Source organism: Coptis chinensis, chromosome 4 (genome assembly GCF_015680905.1).
Source record: "Coptis chinensis isolate HL-2020 chromosome 4, ASM1568090v1, whole genome shotgun sequence".
NCBI classification, from domain to species: domain Eukaryota; kingdom Viridiplantae; phylum Streptophyta; class Magnoliopsida; order Ranunculales; family Ranunculaceae; genus Coptis; species Coptis chinensis.
In genome coordinates, this window is record NC_141459.1 from 42594928 (window position 1) to 42610960 (window position 16033).

Consider the following 16033-nt stretch of genomic DNA (forward strand, 5'->3'; position numbering starts at 1 on the left):
CAATTTTTTTTTTGATAAACTTCAGCGTAAGACAATAGGGTTCTGAACTTCAGATTGCATGGAATGCCCACAAACTAAAAAATAGCCATAATACTGAGCTCACAAGTTTTTGCTTTTCTATTTTGGTATTTGCTTTTCATGCTCACAAGTTGGATTTTTCCTTTTTCACTTGTTCTGAACAAAATTTGGAAGTCTCAAGTCTTTTAATATATTTCCTCCATTACTGAAACATACAATGATCATATATGAATGGCTGATATTTTACGTTGGTACCCCACTGAACTCCTGCTCTGACGATGGAGGATAATTGTTTTCTCCCTCAGACTAAACAACCCTTTAAACCTTTCTTCAAGGCAGTTTCATCCAAGTTCCTTCCGATGAAAACAAGCTTGTTTACCCTTTTTTCATCAGGACCCCATGTTTTGCCTGGGCATCCATCTAAAGTTGACTGCACCCCCTGAAAGAAAAGCAAGAAAGTAGGGACTAGAGTCAGGTCTAAATCAGAATTACATGAATGCTGAGACGGAAGAGAGCAAGACACCGAATCTGTTGCTCTCATAGCTACTGTGTAATCCAAATAGGCTGGCAAACAATAATACTCAACGTCAAATGATAATAATTTCTAACCATTTGAGTGGTTTTAACTGCCACTTTTTCTTGTTTTTTCTTTTTTTTTTGCTCCGTAAAGTGAAATTTCATTAGTAAGGGGAAAGAACTTGAGTTATAAGTGCCATGATTCTTATGTCATCAGTCTAGTTGAAAGAACTTGATTTATAGCAAAGGGCCATGTGTCAAACCTGGAAGACATAACGTTCATCATAATCATTTAAAGATAAAATCCCCTTCATGCGGTACAAGTCCTCGCCCTTTTCCTCAATCACTCTATAAAGCCAATCGTCAACCTACATGTAGATGCAAAATATACAAGTTCAGATACAATAATTAAAAAGCTCCAGAAAACAAAAACAAACAAACCACCAAAACAAAAAATTCACAAAATAATTTCACAAGGAGTAGTCGCAGTGATATTATTGTGATTATATATGTATGGGTGGGCCATAATAGTGGATTAGGATCCCAATACATCAAGCTTGAACACTACTACACAAAATCTTTTTTCCAGTAATAATGGAAGGAAAATTTACTCAATCTAAGCTCATAATCTATTTGTCGTTCGAAGACTCTTTGGGTCTGAACACTAGGCTAAGCACTTCGTTTTCATTGATCCTTCTTGTGAACTCATACTACAGCCAAAGAAATACATTCATATCACTTTAAGACACACAGTCAAAATTACCATCCAGCAACGAAAGAGTAAAATTTGGAACATCAATTAGGAGCTGCGACAATTTACTGGCTCCTAAGTTTACTTAAGCAAGGATTTGGTAACTATTAGGGGCCTTCACAGCATTGATTGTGCAGTAAGCATCTTAATATTTGGAAACACAAAACCTCGAGGAAGTTCACATTGCCAATGACATTGAAGTAATCAAGTAAGTGCATCTATATTAAAAGAGCAGATGCATACCTCCTCAAGATCAAGGGCTCCTTCACAAACTATACTGACACTAGATACTGCAGAATCATATGAATGGTCGTGTTTGTGATGATCTGTTAGAATCATATGAATGGTCGTGTTTGTGATGATCTGTTAGAAGAAAAGACCAATAAGAGTGAAAACAGAAAATTCAGACAAATACAAGATTCAAGTATTTGCATGCCAGAAAGAAGCAGCATGTAGTATATAATATATACAGCTAAGCTTCTGGAGACAGTAATAAGAAGCAGCCCAAGTAGATAGTCCATTATCAAGCACTTCACAGATACATACATATTAGTTTTATTTATTTTTCAGGGAGGAGCAAAACTGGAAAAATATAAACCGGGTGGGCGGGCCAAAATAGGCTTGTTTAGTCCCAGACACTACATTGAATTCCACAATACTTTATATATTGGCAAATCTCCCTGTATTACGACACCTGTTCAGTCTTGCAGACCAGCAAATCATCTCTAACAATATGTCAATATATGAGCTCAGTAGATGAGAGAGAAATTTAGATGGCCCGTATGAAGGCATGAAGCATATAGCAAGGAAAACAATTGAGCTGTTAGGACGTGAAATGGGCCCACCAGAGACGACTTTTTGTAAACACAAAAATGGCAATAAGGTTTCTCTTCAATTTGGGTTCCTCTTCTTTACCTTTTCCTATTCTTCATTTTTTTTCCTTTTTCTCAAAGTAGCTTTATGCAAGTAAACAAAGAGTATGAACGATTTCCTGTAAATGTTACCATCTAAATCTAACATTATAAGATGAGACTTCTTATTAGCTTACTTATTAATATAATACCCTAAACCATCTTTTGAATTCAGGTGGGACCATTTTACGTCCTCACAGATCTAATGTTTTCTGTTCCGCTCCTAATTAATAAAACCTTTTCTTTCAAATATACCCAAACAAAAACTGTCTAACGTATTCTCAGATATTACTTTATGCACACACTTCTTACGACACAACAGGAAAGTGGTAGTAACAGGAAGGAACAAAAGAAGTATCATTTAAAATTGCATACAGCTTCCACAGTACAATAAAATAAAATAATAATAATTACCATGCCCAGCCTTGTGCTGTTGGTTTCCATCCACATGAACTTCAGACTTGACTCTGAAAACGCATACACATGTAAACATTTTAGGCATACGAAAACGACATGCTTTCACCAGAGATATCAGAGACAGAGTTCCATTTGTTCAGCAATGAATAATAAAACCAGTCCATAATGCAGGAAACTCAGCCAACCTATCAAGATCATATCCACCCACACCTAGAACAAAGTCCAGGTCAACAGCTCCAAATTTAGCTTCCTTGATATGTGCCATCCCATTGATATCCTGAACCAATCGTAAAATATGAAAGACGGAGGAAACTGAAGCTAGACACCGAATGTCATGTTTAACCTTAAAACAGCATACATGGAAAAGTAGTAAACTATACCGTGATTTTCTTTCTCAGGGTTTCCAGCTCGACCTCTGTCACCAAATCTATATGTAAAGTGGTTAAAATTGGTGGATCAAACCATGGACAGAATGGAAGGAGATAAGCAAGACACAAAGAGAAAAACCAAGAGAACAAAGAAATCGGAGATATTTCTAAGCAATCGGAAGACACTAACTTCTCTAATAGAAGCATTCTTACCTTGCTCAATATGATAACGATCATCAGCATACGCTACTTGTTCTCTGGCCTCATTCACCACAAACCTTGGTTTCACTTCATTTAAGAGCTGCATGGAATGCTTACAGTCAACTAAAGTAACAACACCATCAAGTTTCACATACTTTGAAACCAGTTCATCGGTACAGAATGTTTCAATGACAGGAGCAGGCTTTGCAAGACCTGTGAAGGGAAAAAACCAAGGGTAGTCTAATTCTTCTCAACTCGAACTTGTCAAGGCCTTACAAAGTTACAAGACTAATTTGTACTTCAATACAAAGTTCACTTGACAAGAAAAATAGAGCAATATCCAAATATAAACCAAAAGAGAGTCTAAGGGTAAAATGCATATGCTAAAACTAATAGAGAATATACACATCAGTACATCACAATGCTTGAACCAGACTCAAAGATAATTTTGTAACCTTCAACTTTGGCATGATCTAAATACTTCTATGAGAATAATTTTTTCTTCGCACCTGAATTAGAAGTTTTGGGAACAAGCTGTGAGAGTGTGAGTGCATGGGCTGATCTAAACTCAGTGTAACCAACTACCACTCCTTGTAAGTTCTACTTAAACAATTAGAATCGAATAGGTGTTATTCCACATGTCAGCTTTCAACTCATGCAATTGCATAAGCATGGAAGACACTAACCAACATTGTGTGTACTGCTGCAAAATTATAAAGTTCAGTCCAAAGTCACACATCAGATAGAATTAGAGAACAAGAGAAAAAGAAAAAACTTAACCGGCCACAACAAGCAACATGGATTTGTCTTCATCTGCAGTGGTTTTTTAGTTTGCTCTTGCAGCACCAGGATTACGGCCAAATTGTATGATCATTGGTTTGCCTTTGAACACATATCCATTCACTAGGTTCTGCATTACTCGAGGACAAGAGGAAATAAAAGATAATAAATACATGAACACAAAGAACCAAGAATGCTTTGATAGTAAACAAAAGAGTGAAATTTATAATGGAAAACTCTCTCATGATTTGCATAATAAAAATCAGACAGGGGCACTTAGGCAGTTGGTTTTTACAGGCAGACATTCGTATTTTTCATGGGGATAAATCTCTAAAAAGTTCATGTACTATAGAACCTAAATCACATTGACACACATATGCATGTCAGAGTCCGACACGGCGACACAACTATTAAAAAAAGAAACTATAACTATTCTTTAGTTAGACAACTAATTCTTGGACTCAGAACCTTAGAAAGCGCCTCCTTACAAATAAATAACAACGAAAGTGGCATATCATGGACTTGTAACTATGATAATAGATTTTATTTTCTTAGTTTTTTAGGGTATAGAATAAACCCTAGTTTGAAAGCGTATGCATGTGTTTGTGTTTCTGACACAAGTGTCTATGTGCATGCGTGTCTGACACGGATTTTTTTAAGAATATGAAGTGTCCATGTTTCTTAGTATAGAACTCTTAATTCTAGCAATTTTTTCCAGTTAATTACCAGATATCATATATGACACCGTTTTGAATGGCGTAATAGAGAGTAAACACAAACAAAAAATTAAAAGGAAACCAAAGAACTTGCCACCCTATGGAAATCCACCAAAGAGATAAGAGTTGAATTACTAGGACTCGCCACTCGATGGAATCCGCCAAAGAGATAAGAGTTGTTGGACCAAGAAGAACTCCTTCTCAATAAAATTACTATAACTTCATTCAAAATACATCTCCCCTTCCAATACAAGTCTTGGAGAATTTATAACTAAACACAAACTTCGAATATGAAGAGACAAGCATTAAAATTGATCATAATTTTCACCTAGGTTCACAGTCAAACCTGAACCTGCATAGGATGTCTCTCAATACATAACACACACCACTAGAAAGCTCATTAAGTCTAGTTTCCAACCCAATTTACGGTTCGCAAAACGAAGGTTTCTAGAGAAAGTTATGATCATTTTCCCATAATGTATCAAACTGGACTGCCAATCTGAATTACACTTATTTGGGCCATTTCTTGGACTTTTGATTGGATGTTTCATCATCATATTGATGTGGAGTTAACTAGGTGTAACGAGTTGCATATTGGAAACCACCAATATATATGCCAACAAGATGAACCAGCATCTTTGATTACCACCAAGGGACCACGTCAAGATCAAATTGAGTCGGGGCTGATGATGTTAGCCTTCAGGTCAAGCGGGCGCTGATCCCTTCGGAGCTGTTCGTAATGGCCTTCACTCTTTCAGGCCAGATGGACCAAAGAGAAAGAGAGTCTTTGTAAAGGTAGTAGAGGCTCTTGTTGGTGTGGAAGGGATGGTACTACTTAAGTGACAATGATTTCATTTCACTGCATAGCACCTAGTTGCTTGCGTTGTATGCAAGATCTCTACATAGAAAGAGATTTCACAAAACAAAACAAAACAAAACAAAGTATTTGCCCGTAATTTTATGGACAATCAAAATGGAGAACAGAACAGGGGCAAAGTTATAGAAAAGCCGAGTAAATAAGTTCGTTATTTCTGAAAATAAAAATTTGGAATTCAGAACAATTCTCAAAGAAAATAAGTCCGGCATTAGAAAATTACAATACCTGCCCTCCACTAACAACAGGGCCAAGCCTGCACCCCTCCTCCAAGGGATCTGCAATCTTGATGTTTTTGGTCCAACTGACGAGTTTCTGTAGAAATTCATCTGCAATGCTTTCCTGATATAATACAGCAATATAAACATAAGCTCACTAAAATTTTGTTTACAACAGAGAACAAAACGAAACTATTAAAGCAGCTGTTCTGAAACATATCACACCAGCAATATTTAGCACCCACTGTCAAAGTCTTTGTGCCACATAAACTCACAAATTCAATAATGAATGAGAAAGTGGAGTTCATGTAGGGTTACATGATATTGCATGTCCTTTAGTTTCACATTCCCTCATTTCTTCAAGACTAGACACAACCAACTATTTCTCTTTTCTTAATGAAATGCACCAAGAAGGCCTTGAAGGCAAAAGCATGTATGTATAGTAAACTGACTAATCCTATCAAATTGTCAAAAAAATTATTTTGCGCCATGGAAAATTTGCAAATTAATCATGATTCCAATAATCACATAAAAAATAACAAATATAAAGAAAAAGCAGAATAGCATGAATCAAGTGCTTAATTGTTGCAACAGGTTAGCACCATTTGAATAAAAAGTTTGTTATAATTCATTTAGACCAAAAATATGCATTAGAACTACACAAAACTTTAAATCTACTTCGAACGCTTACATGTACAAGAAGACGAGATGTTGCACTACAGATTTGACCATTTGTCCAAAAGCAACCAAAAATAGTCCACTCAGTAGCTGTTAAAACCGAAACATCATCATTATATTACAGAATTAACAAGAAAGTTTGTTTAGTATTTACTATTTATACAAAGATGCGATTGAGGTGACTCTGGGCCCCAAAATATAGCATAATAGGAACTTAGGAAGACAGACAGATGCCACAAATTGAATGGGGTGGGTTATAACATGCACTTGATTCCTATTGTAAATTTAAAAGCAAAATAGAAAAATACACTGCATATCTTGTGAGGCGATGCACCAATTGCTGCATATTTATCAAATAAAAAAAAACTTTAACGACAATCGGACACTGACCTTTATCAAGGTCTACATCCTCAAATACAACGATTGGACTTTTTCCACCAAGTTCCAATGAAACAGGCTGTGATCAACGAAGCAATAAGGGGTGAAGATAAAGAGGATGCAAAGTTTATGCATAAATGTCAGAGAAAAATTGCATGCTTTATCACACCTTGACCATTTGAGCTGCTGCAGCCATGATCCTGCTACCGGTTGCAGTACTTCCAGTAAAGGCAATCTGATTAAGAGCCAATGTTACTACAAGGGGAATAATGCTAGAAAAGAAAAAGGAAAAACACAGAAGAAGGATACAAATCAAGAAGACAACTGGACCTTGTCCACATGAGGATGAGAAGCCAAAGGAGCGCCAGCATCTGGGCCTAATCCAGTCAGAATATTTAGGACGCCTGGTGGAAGTCCTACTTCTCTACAAACATCTGCCAACTCCAAACAAGTCCTGAAAATGGAAATAAAAATGAACATCTATAGAGATAATTCCAAAGAGCACAAAAAGGGACAATGAAGGGAAGGAAAGTAAACCATACAAGGATGACAATTCAGAGGGCTTCAGTATAGCTGCACAACCAGCTCCCAAAGCTGGAGCAACTTTCCATGTAGCCGTCAAAAGAGGGTAATTCCTGCAGGGAAATTAAATAAGTTAAAAAAACGGATAAACATTAAGAATATGATTAAACTTTAAACGCAATTCTTAGTAAACATCTGTGGATGAATAAATAAATCGAAATCTAACATGAAAACTCAGTTCTGTAATGAAACAACTGTTATATGGTAAATTTTGTTTAAACCCTCAAGCTGAAGTCTTGTGATATGAACGCAGCCATTCAAAAGTCGAAGTCACTGCTCAACACATTAAATACAGAACTTGATATTTGGCTAATAAAAGTATTTATGAAGCCGCTTCACCATACAGATAGTTCTGATATATAACAGCACAAATCACATTAGTCTACAAAGATATGTATTTCTTCCCTCAGCAACTACATGTAACCCAACAACCATGAGAACCAGAGATCAAACGAAAATACAGTCTTTTCTAGTAGATATGCAATAAGTTTCTTCAAATAGATTACATGAAATTGAAAGTTTTAACCATACAAATTGAAAACGATTCAATGGAGAACATGATTTTCTCACTTGAGAATAGAAGTACAATAATGAAATTCTATTAAAACTAGCAAAGAAAGATTTTGGATAATAAAGCGGATAAGATTCAAGAGAAATCAGAATGCATCATATAGTGATCTCACATGCATCAACTTAATACTCAGACCCGATTTAGCTGCCTCAAGAGTTCCAAAGAGTGAACCTGCGGCATATGATGTGTCAGAAAACGAAGCAGAAACACACCCTCACCCTTCCCCCCCTGGAGCAAAAAGCATAGAAAACGAGCACTATTTCCATTAGTTCTATCCCTCTAACTATTTCCATTAGTTCTATCCCTCTAACTATAGAACATAGAAAATATTAACTTTTAGTGTTGACACGCGAGCTGAAAAAGAAACAGAACAGAGAACAACTGTTGACTGTTGATGGTTGATGTCTCTAATTGGGAGGGGAGGTAATAAATGGAGCGGAAATATAGAATGTGCAGTGGAGATACATTCGAAAGTGGAGGGGCGAAACATGGTGATCGTGGGTTTGGACGTGGTGTGTGGGATCGTGGGTTTGGACGTGGTGTGTGTGGGGAAGCTGGGAAGTTAAATTCTCAAATTTTTTTGAAGTTTTGAAATTTTGAAAATTCCGATAAACTGAAACAAAATTGAAGATTGCACTGCAGCCGAAATGTGGGTAGCGGGGCAAATCCACATGGCCCAATTTTTCCATATATGTCGATATTCCCCCCCCCCCCCCACACTAGGGTGGCAGTTTTGTATACGACCCGCTAACCCCCGGCTAATTAAATTTTGGTTTGGGTTGGAAAAAAAGGCTTTTGGGTCATTTAAAGGTTGACCCGCCAAAACCGTCAAATAAATGGGTTGGGTTAGGGCCACACATGTTAACCCGGGTAACCCGTTAGTATACCCGATTAGTTCCCGAGTTCAATGGGTCAGGTCATCAACCCGTGACTGTATGATCTGTTGTTTTAAGTCCTTAAACATATATGTTTCCAAATTTTATTAAATCTTATAATCCCAATTACCTAAAAGAAAATACTAAACAGAAAATGATCAACTGGATTTAGAAGGATCAGCCGACAATCCAACATATAGAATATTATAGATTCATTCAATAACATATATGATCACGTACATTAACATTGAACCCTTACCCTAGTCTCAATTATATAAAGAGAACAATGAAGTCGTCGAAGTCACAATAATATTTGCATTTATTTAATAATAGGTTTACCCATGAGATAGCATAGTGGACAAACTGGACATGCATGGTTGTTGTTTTTAGTTTGGTTATGTTTTTTGTTTGGCTAACAGGTTGTTTCACTTGTTTGGTTCAGGCGTTCAACAGATGCATGTGCTTCAATAACTCTGCGCACTTTTGCAAGTTCTTTTATTATTTAGATTAATAAATATTCTTTATCCAAAAAAAAATATAACTTACGGCTTATTTGTTAACCCTATCCAAAATTGACCCGCTAGCTTAGCAGGTCACCCGTACATATGCGGGTTGGGTTTGGGTTTGACAAACTTGACACGATTAGTAATTGGGTCGGGTTTGGGTTTGCTCTACTAACACGTGACCCGAGTATGACACGACATGAACTCGACCCATTGCCACCCCTACTCCACACACACCCAAAACCGAAATATAACGTTCTATATCAATATTTCAGAGATTCCAGTTTTTTTTGAAATAGTTAAAATTTTAATATATATCATTATATATCTGATATATCGCTGATATATAACGACATATGTCAGAATTATCTATCAACAGTAAATATAATCGGTCAAACAGTCAACAAGTCAATCGATATATATCAAATATATCATATATATTGCTAATATATATTGATCCAAGTCAATCGATATACATTATTTCCATATCGTGTACCCATATTTCGATATATTGATATATCGGACGATATTTTCGACCTTGGTTGAAGAGAAAAATAACTAAGTTAGGGGTTCAATAACGTTTTTATTTGACAATTTTTGGTTTAGGAGGAAGTAAAATCAGCTTATGTGTTTGTTCAATAACCCCAAATAGATATGAACAATGATTGTCAATATGAATAGTGATTGCTCATAACTCATGTTAAGGTATGAGCGATTGATTGTGATACCCTTAACTGAATATGCCTTAGAAAATCTTCCAGGCCGAGTATATGTATTGAGAACAATTTGTTCATCCATAAGCGGAGTGTACGTAGACTTGTTCACTCACGTTATTATTGATAGCATGTCTAATTAATTACTTCAGCAAAACACATGCCACTTAAAAATAATACTATTAAATTATATTTGTGGTGCTCCTAATTAGTTTCAATGTGCTTTTTGCTCTTTTGATATTGATGTTCATGTCATGGTATTGAGAAACCAATGCTCACTCAGATAAAATAAATTTTCCTGGAGATTAATAGTTTAATGGGGAATTCACAACCTTCTTCATAGCGTGGATGCCGCTTTGAAAACATTGATCTTCTAATAAGTTCAATTGTGGTACTAATGTGTTTTGATATTGACGTTCATGCATTGGCACTGAAAAACCACTTAATAGAGAATATGCAAGTTACATGATTCCTTATATATGAGCATATGCTTCTAGGAGCAACAATAGAAATACCATGAATCCATGATTATATTCCTTGATATGTACTTTGGACGTTGAACACCAGTGATGGAGAAAATTAGGTGAGTTGAAATCCTTGATCTAATTAGGCAAATTCAGTCTAAAGGAAAACATATATACCTTAATTATAAATGATTTTGTTTTTTAAATGAAAATCAAATATACGTTAATCAAGTTTCAAACTGAAATTGCATAAGCTAATGTATACCATGTTTATGTTTAGTCATCTTTCATAAAATAAAAGAAAAATGAAAAAGAAAACTTGCTTTATTAGTGTGGCCTTTGTCAATATACGTATATAGCTTCATTGCCCAACCTATAGTGAACTTCTCTAACCATGGTCATCGATGGAAATCTCATCTTATAATCCCACAATTCATTCGTGTTGGGGATTATACCAATACCAATCGGTTCCCCCACTACACAGATAACTTGTGTGAACACAATTCAACTCCGGACAAAATCTCAATATCAACTACAACCTATACTAACATGCCCAACTCGCTAAACAACTATCAACAACAAATAATAATGTAAAGCAGTAAAGGCAAACCACAAAACAAAGATTTACCGTGGTTCGGCCAATGATGCCTACTTCTACAAGAGCCAGTTCTTTATAAAGTGGGAAGGAAGATTACAATCTCTCCTTTCAATCTCTCACCTTACTAGATCACTCTTATCTCTTTACAGGGTTGTATCTCTGTAAATGTTATCTCTCAATCTTGATAGCTTTCAAGATTGGGTTTCTCTCTCTTTGTTTTTGTCTGGTTCTTAGTCTAAGTCTTAGATTTTCCAAAACCTTGATTTTGGTTTTTATCTCCAAAAACCAAATTTCGCGGTTACTGTAGCGAAGCCCACGAAAATTAGACTGGCTGGCTTCGCTTTGAGCTGGTCGCCAAAACATCGGAGGTTGGCTGGTCGCACCTAACGCATACTAGAGCCATGATGCCAGTCGTCGCTTCCGAGCGGCCGTCACGCCTCGACATGTCTTTCGCAGAATCAGCTCCGTTTCTCTTCAGCTCCGTTTCTCTCCTCATGTGAGGGATAACTCCAACAATTCGACCATATCTTCAATGTATAATATGAATTAACTTGAGATAGTATGTGCAGTGCAAGCTCAGGCCCATTACCTTGATACCTTGAAGGCCTTGAATAGTTGAACTACAGTCTTACTTTTTATGTTGAAATGTTGAATAATTTGTTTACCCAAAGGAAAAAAAACCATCTCAAAGGCACTTTATGAATAACTTGGTTTTTTTTTTGGGTAATATATTCATATAGATAACTCAAATATAATGAAAAAAACAACAAATGATAGAAAAGTGATGTAAACCTATTAATTGAATGTTATATGATACACAACATTCAATTTGAAAGGATACGAACATAAGATCAATGAATATGAACATGAACTTAATTAGGGAATGAGACCGAGCGTCCACAACGAATTGAAGCATCTAATTGCTTGTTAGCAATACTTGTAGAATGATCTCAAACCGATATTAATCAAAATACCGTATGTCATTACATGCATTAGAATAAAGAAAAAAAATGAACTCATTAAATAGTCCTAGAAAAAATACCTACTTTAAGACGTGTAATGACAAATATCCCGGATTTGAAATTATTTTTTTTCCGATTTTGCATTTTATGTCGTTTTGGTCATTGCTCATACCTTATGTGATGTATGAATAGTGATTGTTCATACCCAAATAGGTTAACATACTTCATACCATAGTACAAAATATCAGGATATGGCAAATATCGATTCCTGATTTATGGATATGTATCGTGGATATATCCCCTTCTTTGGGGATATTTGACATTGTTTCATATGCAAATATTGTAGATATATCCAAAATATCAACAAATATCTATTATATTATGGATATTTCTTGATATATCATGATATATAATTTATATTTATTTGAAATATAACGGTAAATATTAAATAAATTTGTTACATACACAAAATATCGCAATATATCTCAAAATATCTCAAAATATCGATAATATCACTGATTGTTGTAGTTGTAAATATCTCTAAGCATATCGCGATATTTACTTATCCTTTGCTGAAATCTCAATATATATCGCCATATATCACGATATATCGCGATATTTTGTACTATGCTTCATACACTATGTTGATCTATATTCATACCCCAAATATGTACGGACAATGATTGTTCATACTCCAATATATGTTCTTACTGATTATACATTATGTTAAGATATGAACTTATGAACAATAATTATTCATACTCCAATATGTGTTCTTACTGATTGTACATTATGTTAAGATATTAACTTATATTAAGGTATGAATTTATACATTATGAATAGTGATTGCTTATAACTCATGTTAAGGTATGAATAGTGATGGTTTATACTCATATTGAGGTATGAATGAGTATGAACAATGATTGTTTATACCCTAAATAGCTATGAACAATGAGTATTCATATAAACAATGATTGTTCATAGCTCAGGTTGAGGTATGACTCCCCCCCCCCTCCCCCCCCAAAATAGGTATGAATAATCATTATAGATATGAATAATCATTGTTCGTACTCATAGCTCATGTTGATGTATAGCTCATTGTTCGTACTCATAGTTCATGTTGATGTATAGCTCATTGTTCGTACTCATAGCTCATTGTTTGTGAGTGATTATAAAAAAAATCATATCCTCTAGAGTTGTTTTGAAACAAATTTGTGTCCTGCGGCTAATTTATTGTATTTAGAATATATTGCCTTGGCTTGACCTGAATTGACTAAAGTAATTTCATTGTGTATCTGATAAAAAAAAAAATCATTGTGTAATAAAGTCAACTGCTGTTTGGTAATACTCAAGGTCTGCAGGTTTTGTTTGTTTTTTTTTTTTTAAAAAAATTTAAACAATAATGTTACACCGACCCACTTATTTGACTTACTATTTGAACCTACTAATGTGTCAAAAGTCCTAATCATTGATTTACATAGAGATATGTGTCTGTGTGTATTGCAATGCAAACCAACTTCATAAAATAGTGAGTTCAATAGTAGATCTAAAAAGTAGGTCCATGTAGCAGTATTCAAATTTAAGTCCACAAAAAAGCCCAAAAGAGAAAAGCCCGCGAATCCACATATTGAAAACGTTGACAAGTTAAACGAACTCAATGTAAACAGACGCTAGCTAAAAAGCTGGCTGAGGTTATTTTGGAGGTATTTGAACTCCCAACCCCCACGTTCAAGGGTCAAGTATTCTAAGCCATGCATCTCTCTCTTAACAGTCCATTCTCACTTCAAAGAATAGCAACCATGGAGATGAGTGTCATAGTGACCTGCATACAGCTAAAGTAAAAACTTAACTTCGGCTATTAACGACTTCACTTTGGTGTATTTGGAATCAGATAATATAATATAGTTGACTTGCAATTGCGGGACAAAAATTCGAAAGCAAGAACGATTGATTGAGAATCATAGAGTTTCTATGGAGTCACCAAGGGCCTCTTTCTCATCTTCCTCTTGTTCATCTTCATTCTCCTCGGTTGAGTGTAATGAGAACAAGCCAACCGAGACCTACTCCTTTGATCGAGCCATTAACCAAGAACAAGCATCAAAAGCCCGCTCTTATGGGCAAGCAAATTCTTCTGCTCATTTGAGGAGGAAATCTTCCGATTTTAGAGGCGTGGTGAAGGATTCAATATACAAGGAAGGCCGTGCGTTATCGCTGTGAAAACTACAACTCGGAAGGATACTGATTGAGCCATGGCGTGAAACACGAGAGATTCCCCAGGGCCATTGCACGTGACAAGATCTGTAGATGAATCTGTTGAGAGGGGGATCAATGGGAAGTATAAGGAGCCCTGTTGATCCTCTGAATGGCCTCACTAAACTTCAAGAGGTGCCTCACTATTTTCATGATACAAGAGAACCGCCAAGATCATCACCGTATGAGAGGTTTCGACTCGATTCCAAATCAAACTCATTTTTGGGGGATTTCCAAAGCGGTGGTGGCAATTCGAATAGAACCTCAAATACACATCAAGGGTTGGAAAGTTTAAATTGATGGGCTTGGAAGCTATCCCCAAATCCTTAGCAGCCAATGAAGGCTCAACGAGGCTGACTAGGACCTATATCTACCCGGTGTTAATCATGATTCTTTGTATTTGACTATTACCATCTGCCACTTTGGGGAGGATTGAGATTTTGGTATGCTCACACTCCTACCTCATGTAACATTTTTGTTGTTCTTTTGTAGGTTGCAATGTACAAAAGATTATATGAGGAGGAGCTTAAACTTCGTGCATCACATCCTCAATACTCACGAAGCGGTTCAGGTTTGTGCCTCGAATAGTTTGACATACTACCTAAGCAAGTTCTTTTGATGAACATAGTTGTTATTTTCACCATCGGACCGCACCACCCACGTGTTGATACTGTCTCACTTAGCCACAATTGTCCTGTATTGTATTCTTATCTGTGCCTCACACAAAGCCCATCTTTTTTCCTTCAACTTCGATTTATATGTTGGTTTTTTAATGGAAAAAATTTAGTGTCAAAATAGAAGTTAGTTGAATGTAGATTTGGTCTTCTCATGGAATTTGTAATTTAGCTTGTGCAGAAACTGGAAGGAAGGACCTTATGCTTCTGGAAGATTCTCAAGTATGCTTGAAACAATAGTGAAAATATTTCTTTGATTTCTTCGTAATTTTTTTTTTTTTGCTAAATATGTTCACGGGATGCTTACAAAAGGCAAACGAGCGTAATGTTGAGCGGGCTAAAATTCTTGAAGAGGAGTTGGATAAATCTAGGTAATATGTAGTTCTTAGCCCATTCAGCCAGTCATATAATGTTCATATGTTTGCTTTGAAACGCTTGTAAGGCTCTCTTGTTTTTACGATTTTAAACCTGGAAAATGGACGTGTATCATCCATTGCTAGTTGCATGAGGTTAATAATTGAAAAACTTAAAAGGAACTAACAAATTGAAACAAAATATGATTAAGCTGGTTTCCTATCGGGACGTAAATAGATGACAGACGTTACGAGACACTTCCTCTTTAGAAACGCGATTATAAGGCTTTGTTTATCGGGATTTTCAGACCCACTAATATGGACACTAGAAAAATTAGGGATGGCTGGACTTAGTCGGGGTTTGCTCCGCAACCGAAACCTTGCAATATATGGTAAGGCAGTGGTGTGCAGCTTTTCGGGATCTAATAGATATTATAGTCTTTTCATCCTTCGTGTTTTCAAATCAAGCTGCGAAAATTTTGATTAGAGCCTGGTTGAACTGTTGAAGTTTATCTTTTTGAGAAGTATTGTGTGATCTTTGTCGGAGAATGACACCTGTGACACGCAAATGTCTTTGTGTTACAAAACTGAAATAACATTTAATGGTACAAAAAAAACAGTGTTCATTTGTTTTTCAAGAATTTCTTCGATGGAAACCGTTA

General features: G+C 35.9%; 1 protein-coding gene across 5 annotated transcripts; it reads right to left on the reverse strand.

Annotated features, from left to right (window-relative positions):
• Positions 1–94: 94 nt before the first annotated feature.
• On the reverse strand, positions 95–8523 carry LOC147503562 (aminoaldehyde dehydrogenase 1, peroxisomal-like). Of its 5 annotated transcripts, XR_015192759.1 has the most exons (10): positions 8314–8523; positions 8092–8150; positions 7369–7461; positions 7157–7280; positions 6996–7061; positions 6839–6905; positions 6462–6538; positions 5781–5894; positions 3692–4092; positions 3274–3395 (listed from the first exon to the last, which is right to left on the reverse strand). XR_015192759.1 is itself a non-coding variant. In XM_086556866.1 (9 exons), the coding sequence occupies exons 2-9, from the start codon at positions 3979–3981 to the stop codon at positions 320–322; spliced, it is 738 nt and encodes a 245-aa protein (XP_086412992.1). In that variant the 5' UTR covers positions 3982–4092; positions 5781–5894; the 3' UTR covers positions 95–319. The 5 variants fall into 5 exon arrangements, 2 of the variants coding, with proteins under 2 accessions (XP_086412992.1, XP_086412993.1); XM_086556866.1 differs by lacking the exons at positions 6462–6538; positions 6839–6905; positions 6996–7061; ... (2 more) ...; positions 8092–8150; positions 8314–8523 and adding exons at positions 95–457; positions 798–902; positions 1529–1611; ... (1 more) ...; positions 2799–2890; positions 2994–3040 and having other exon boundaries at positions 3195–3395; positions 3963–4092; XM_086556867.1 differs by having other exon boundaries at positions 3260–3395; positions 3963–4092; positions 8092–8523.
• Positions 8524–16033: the final 7510 nt, after the last annotated feature.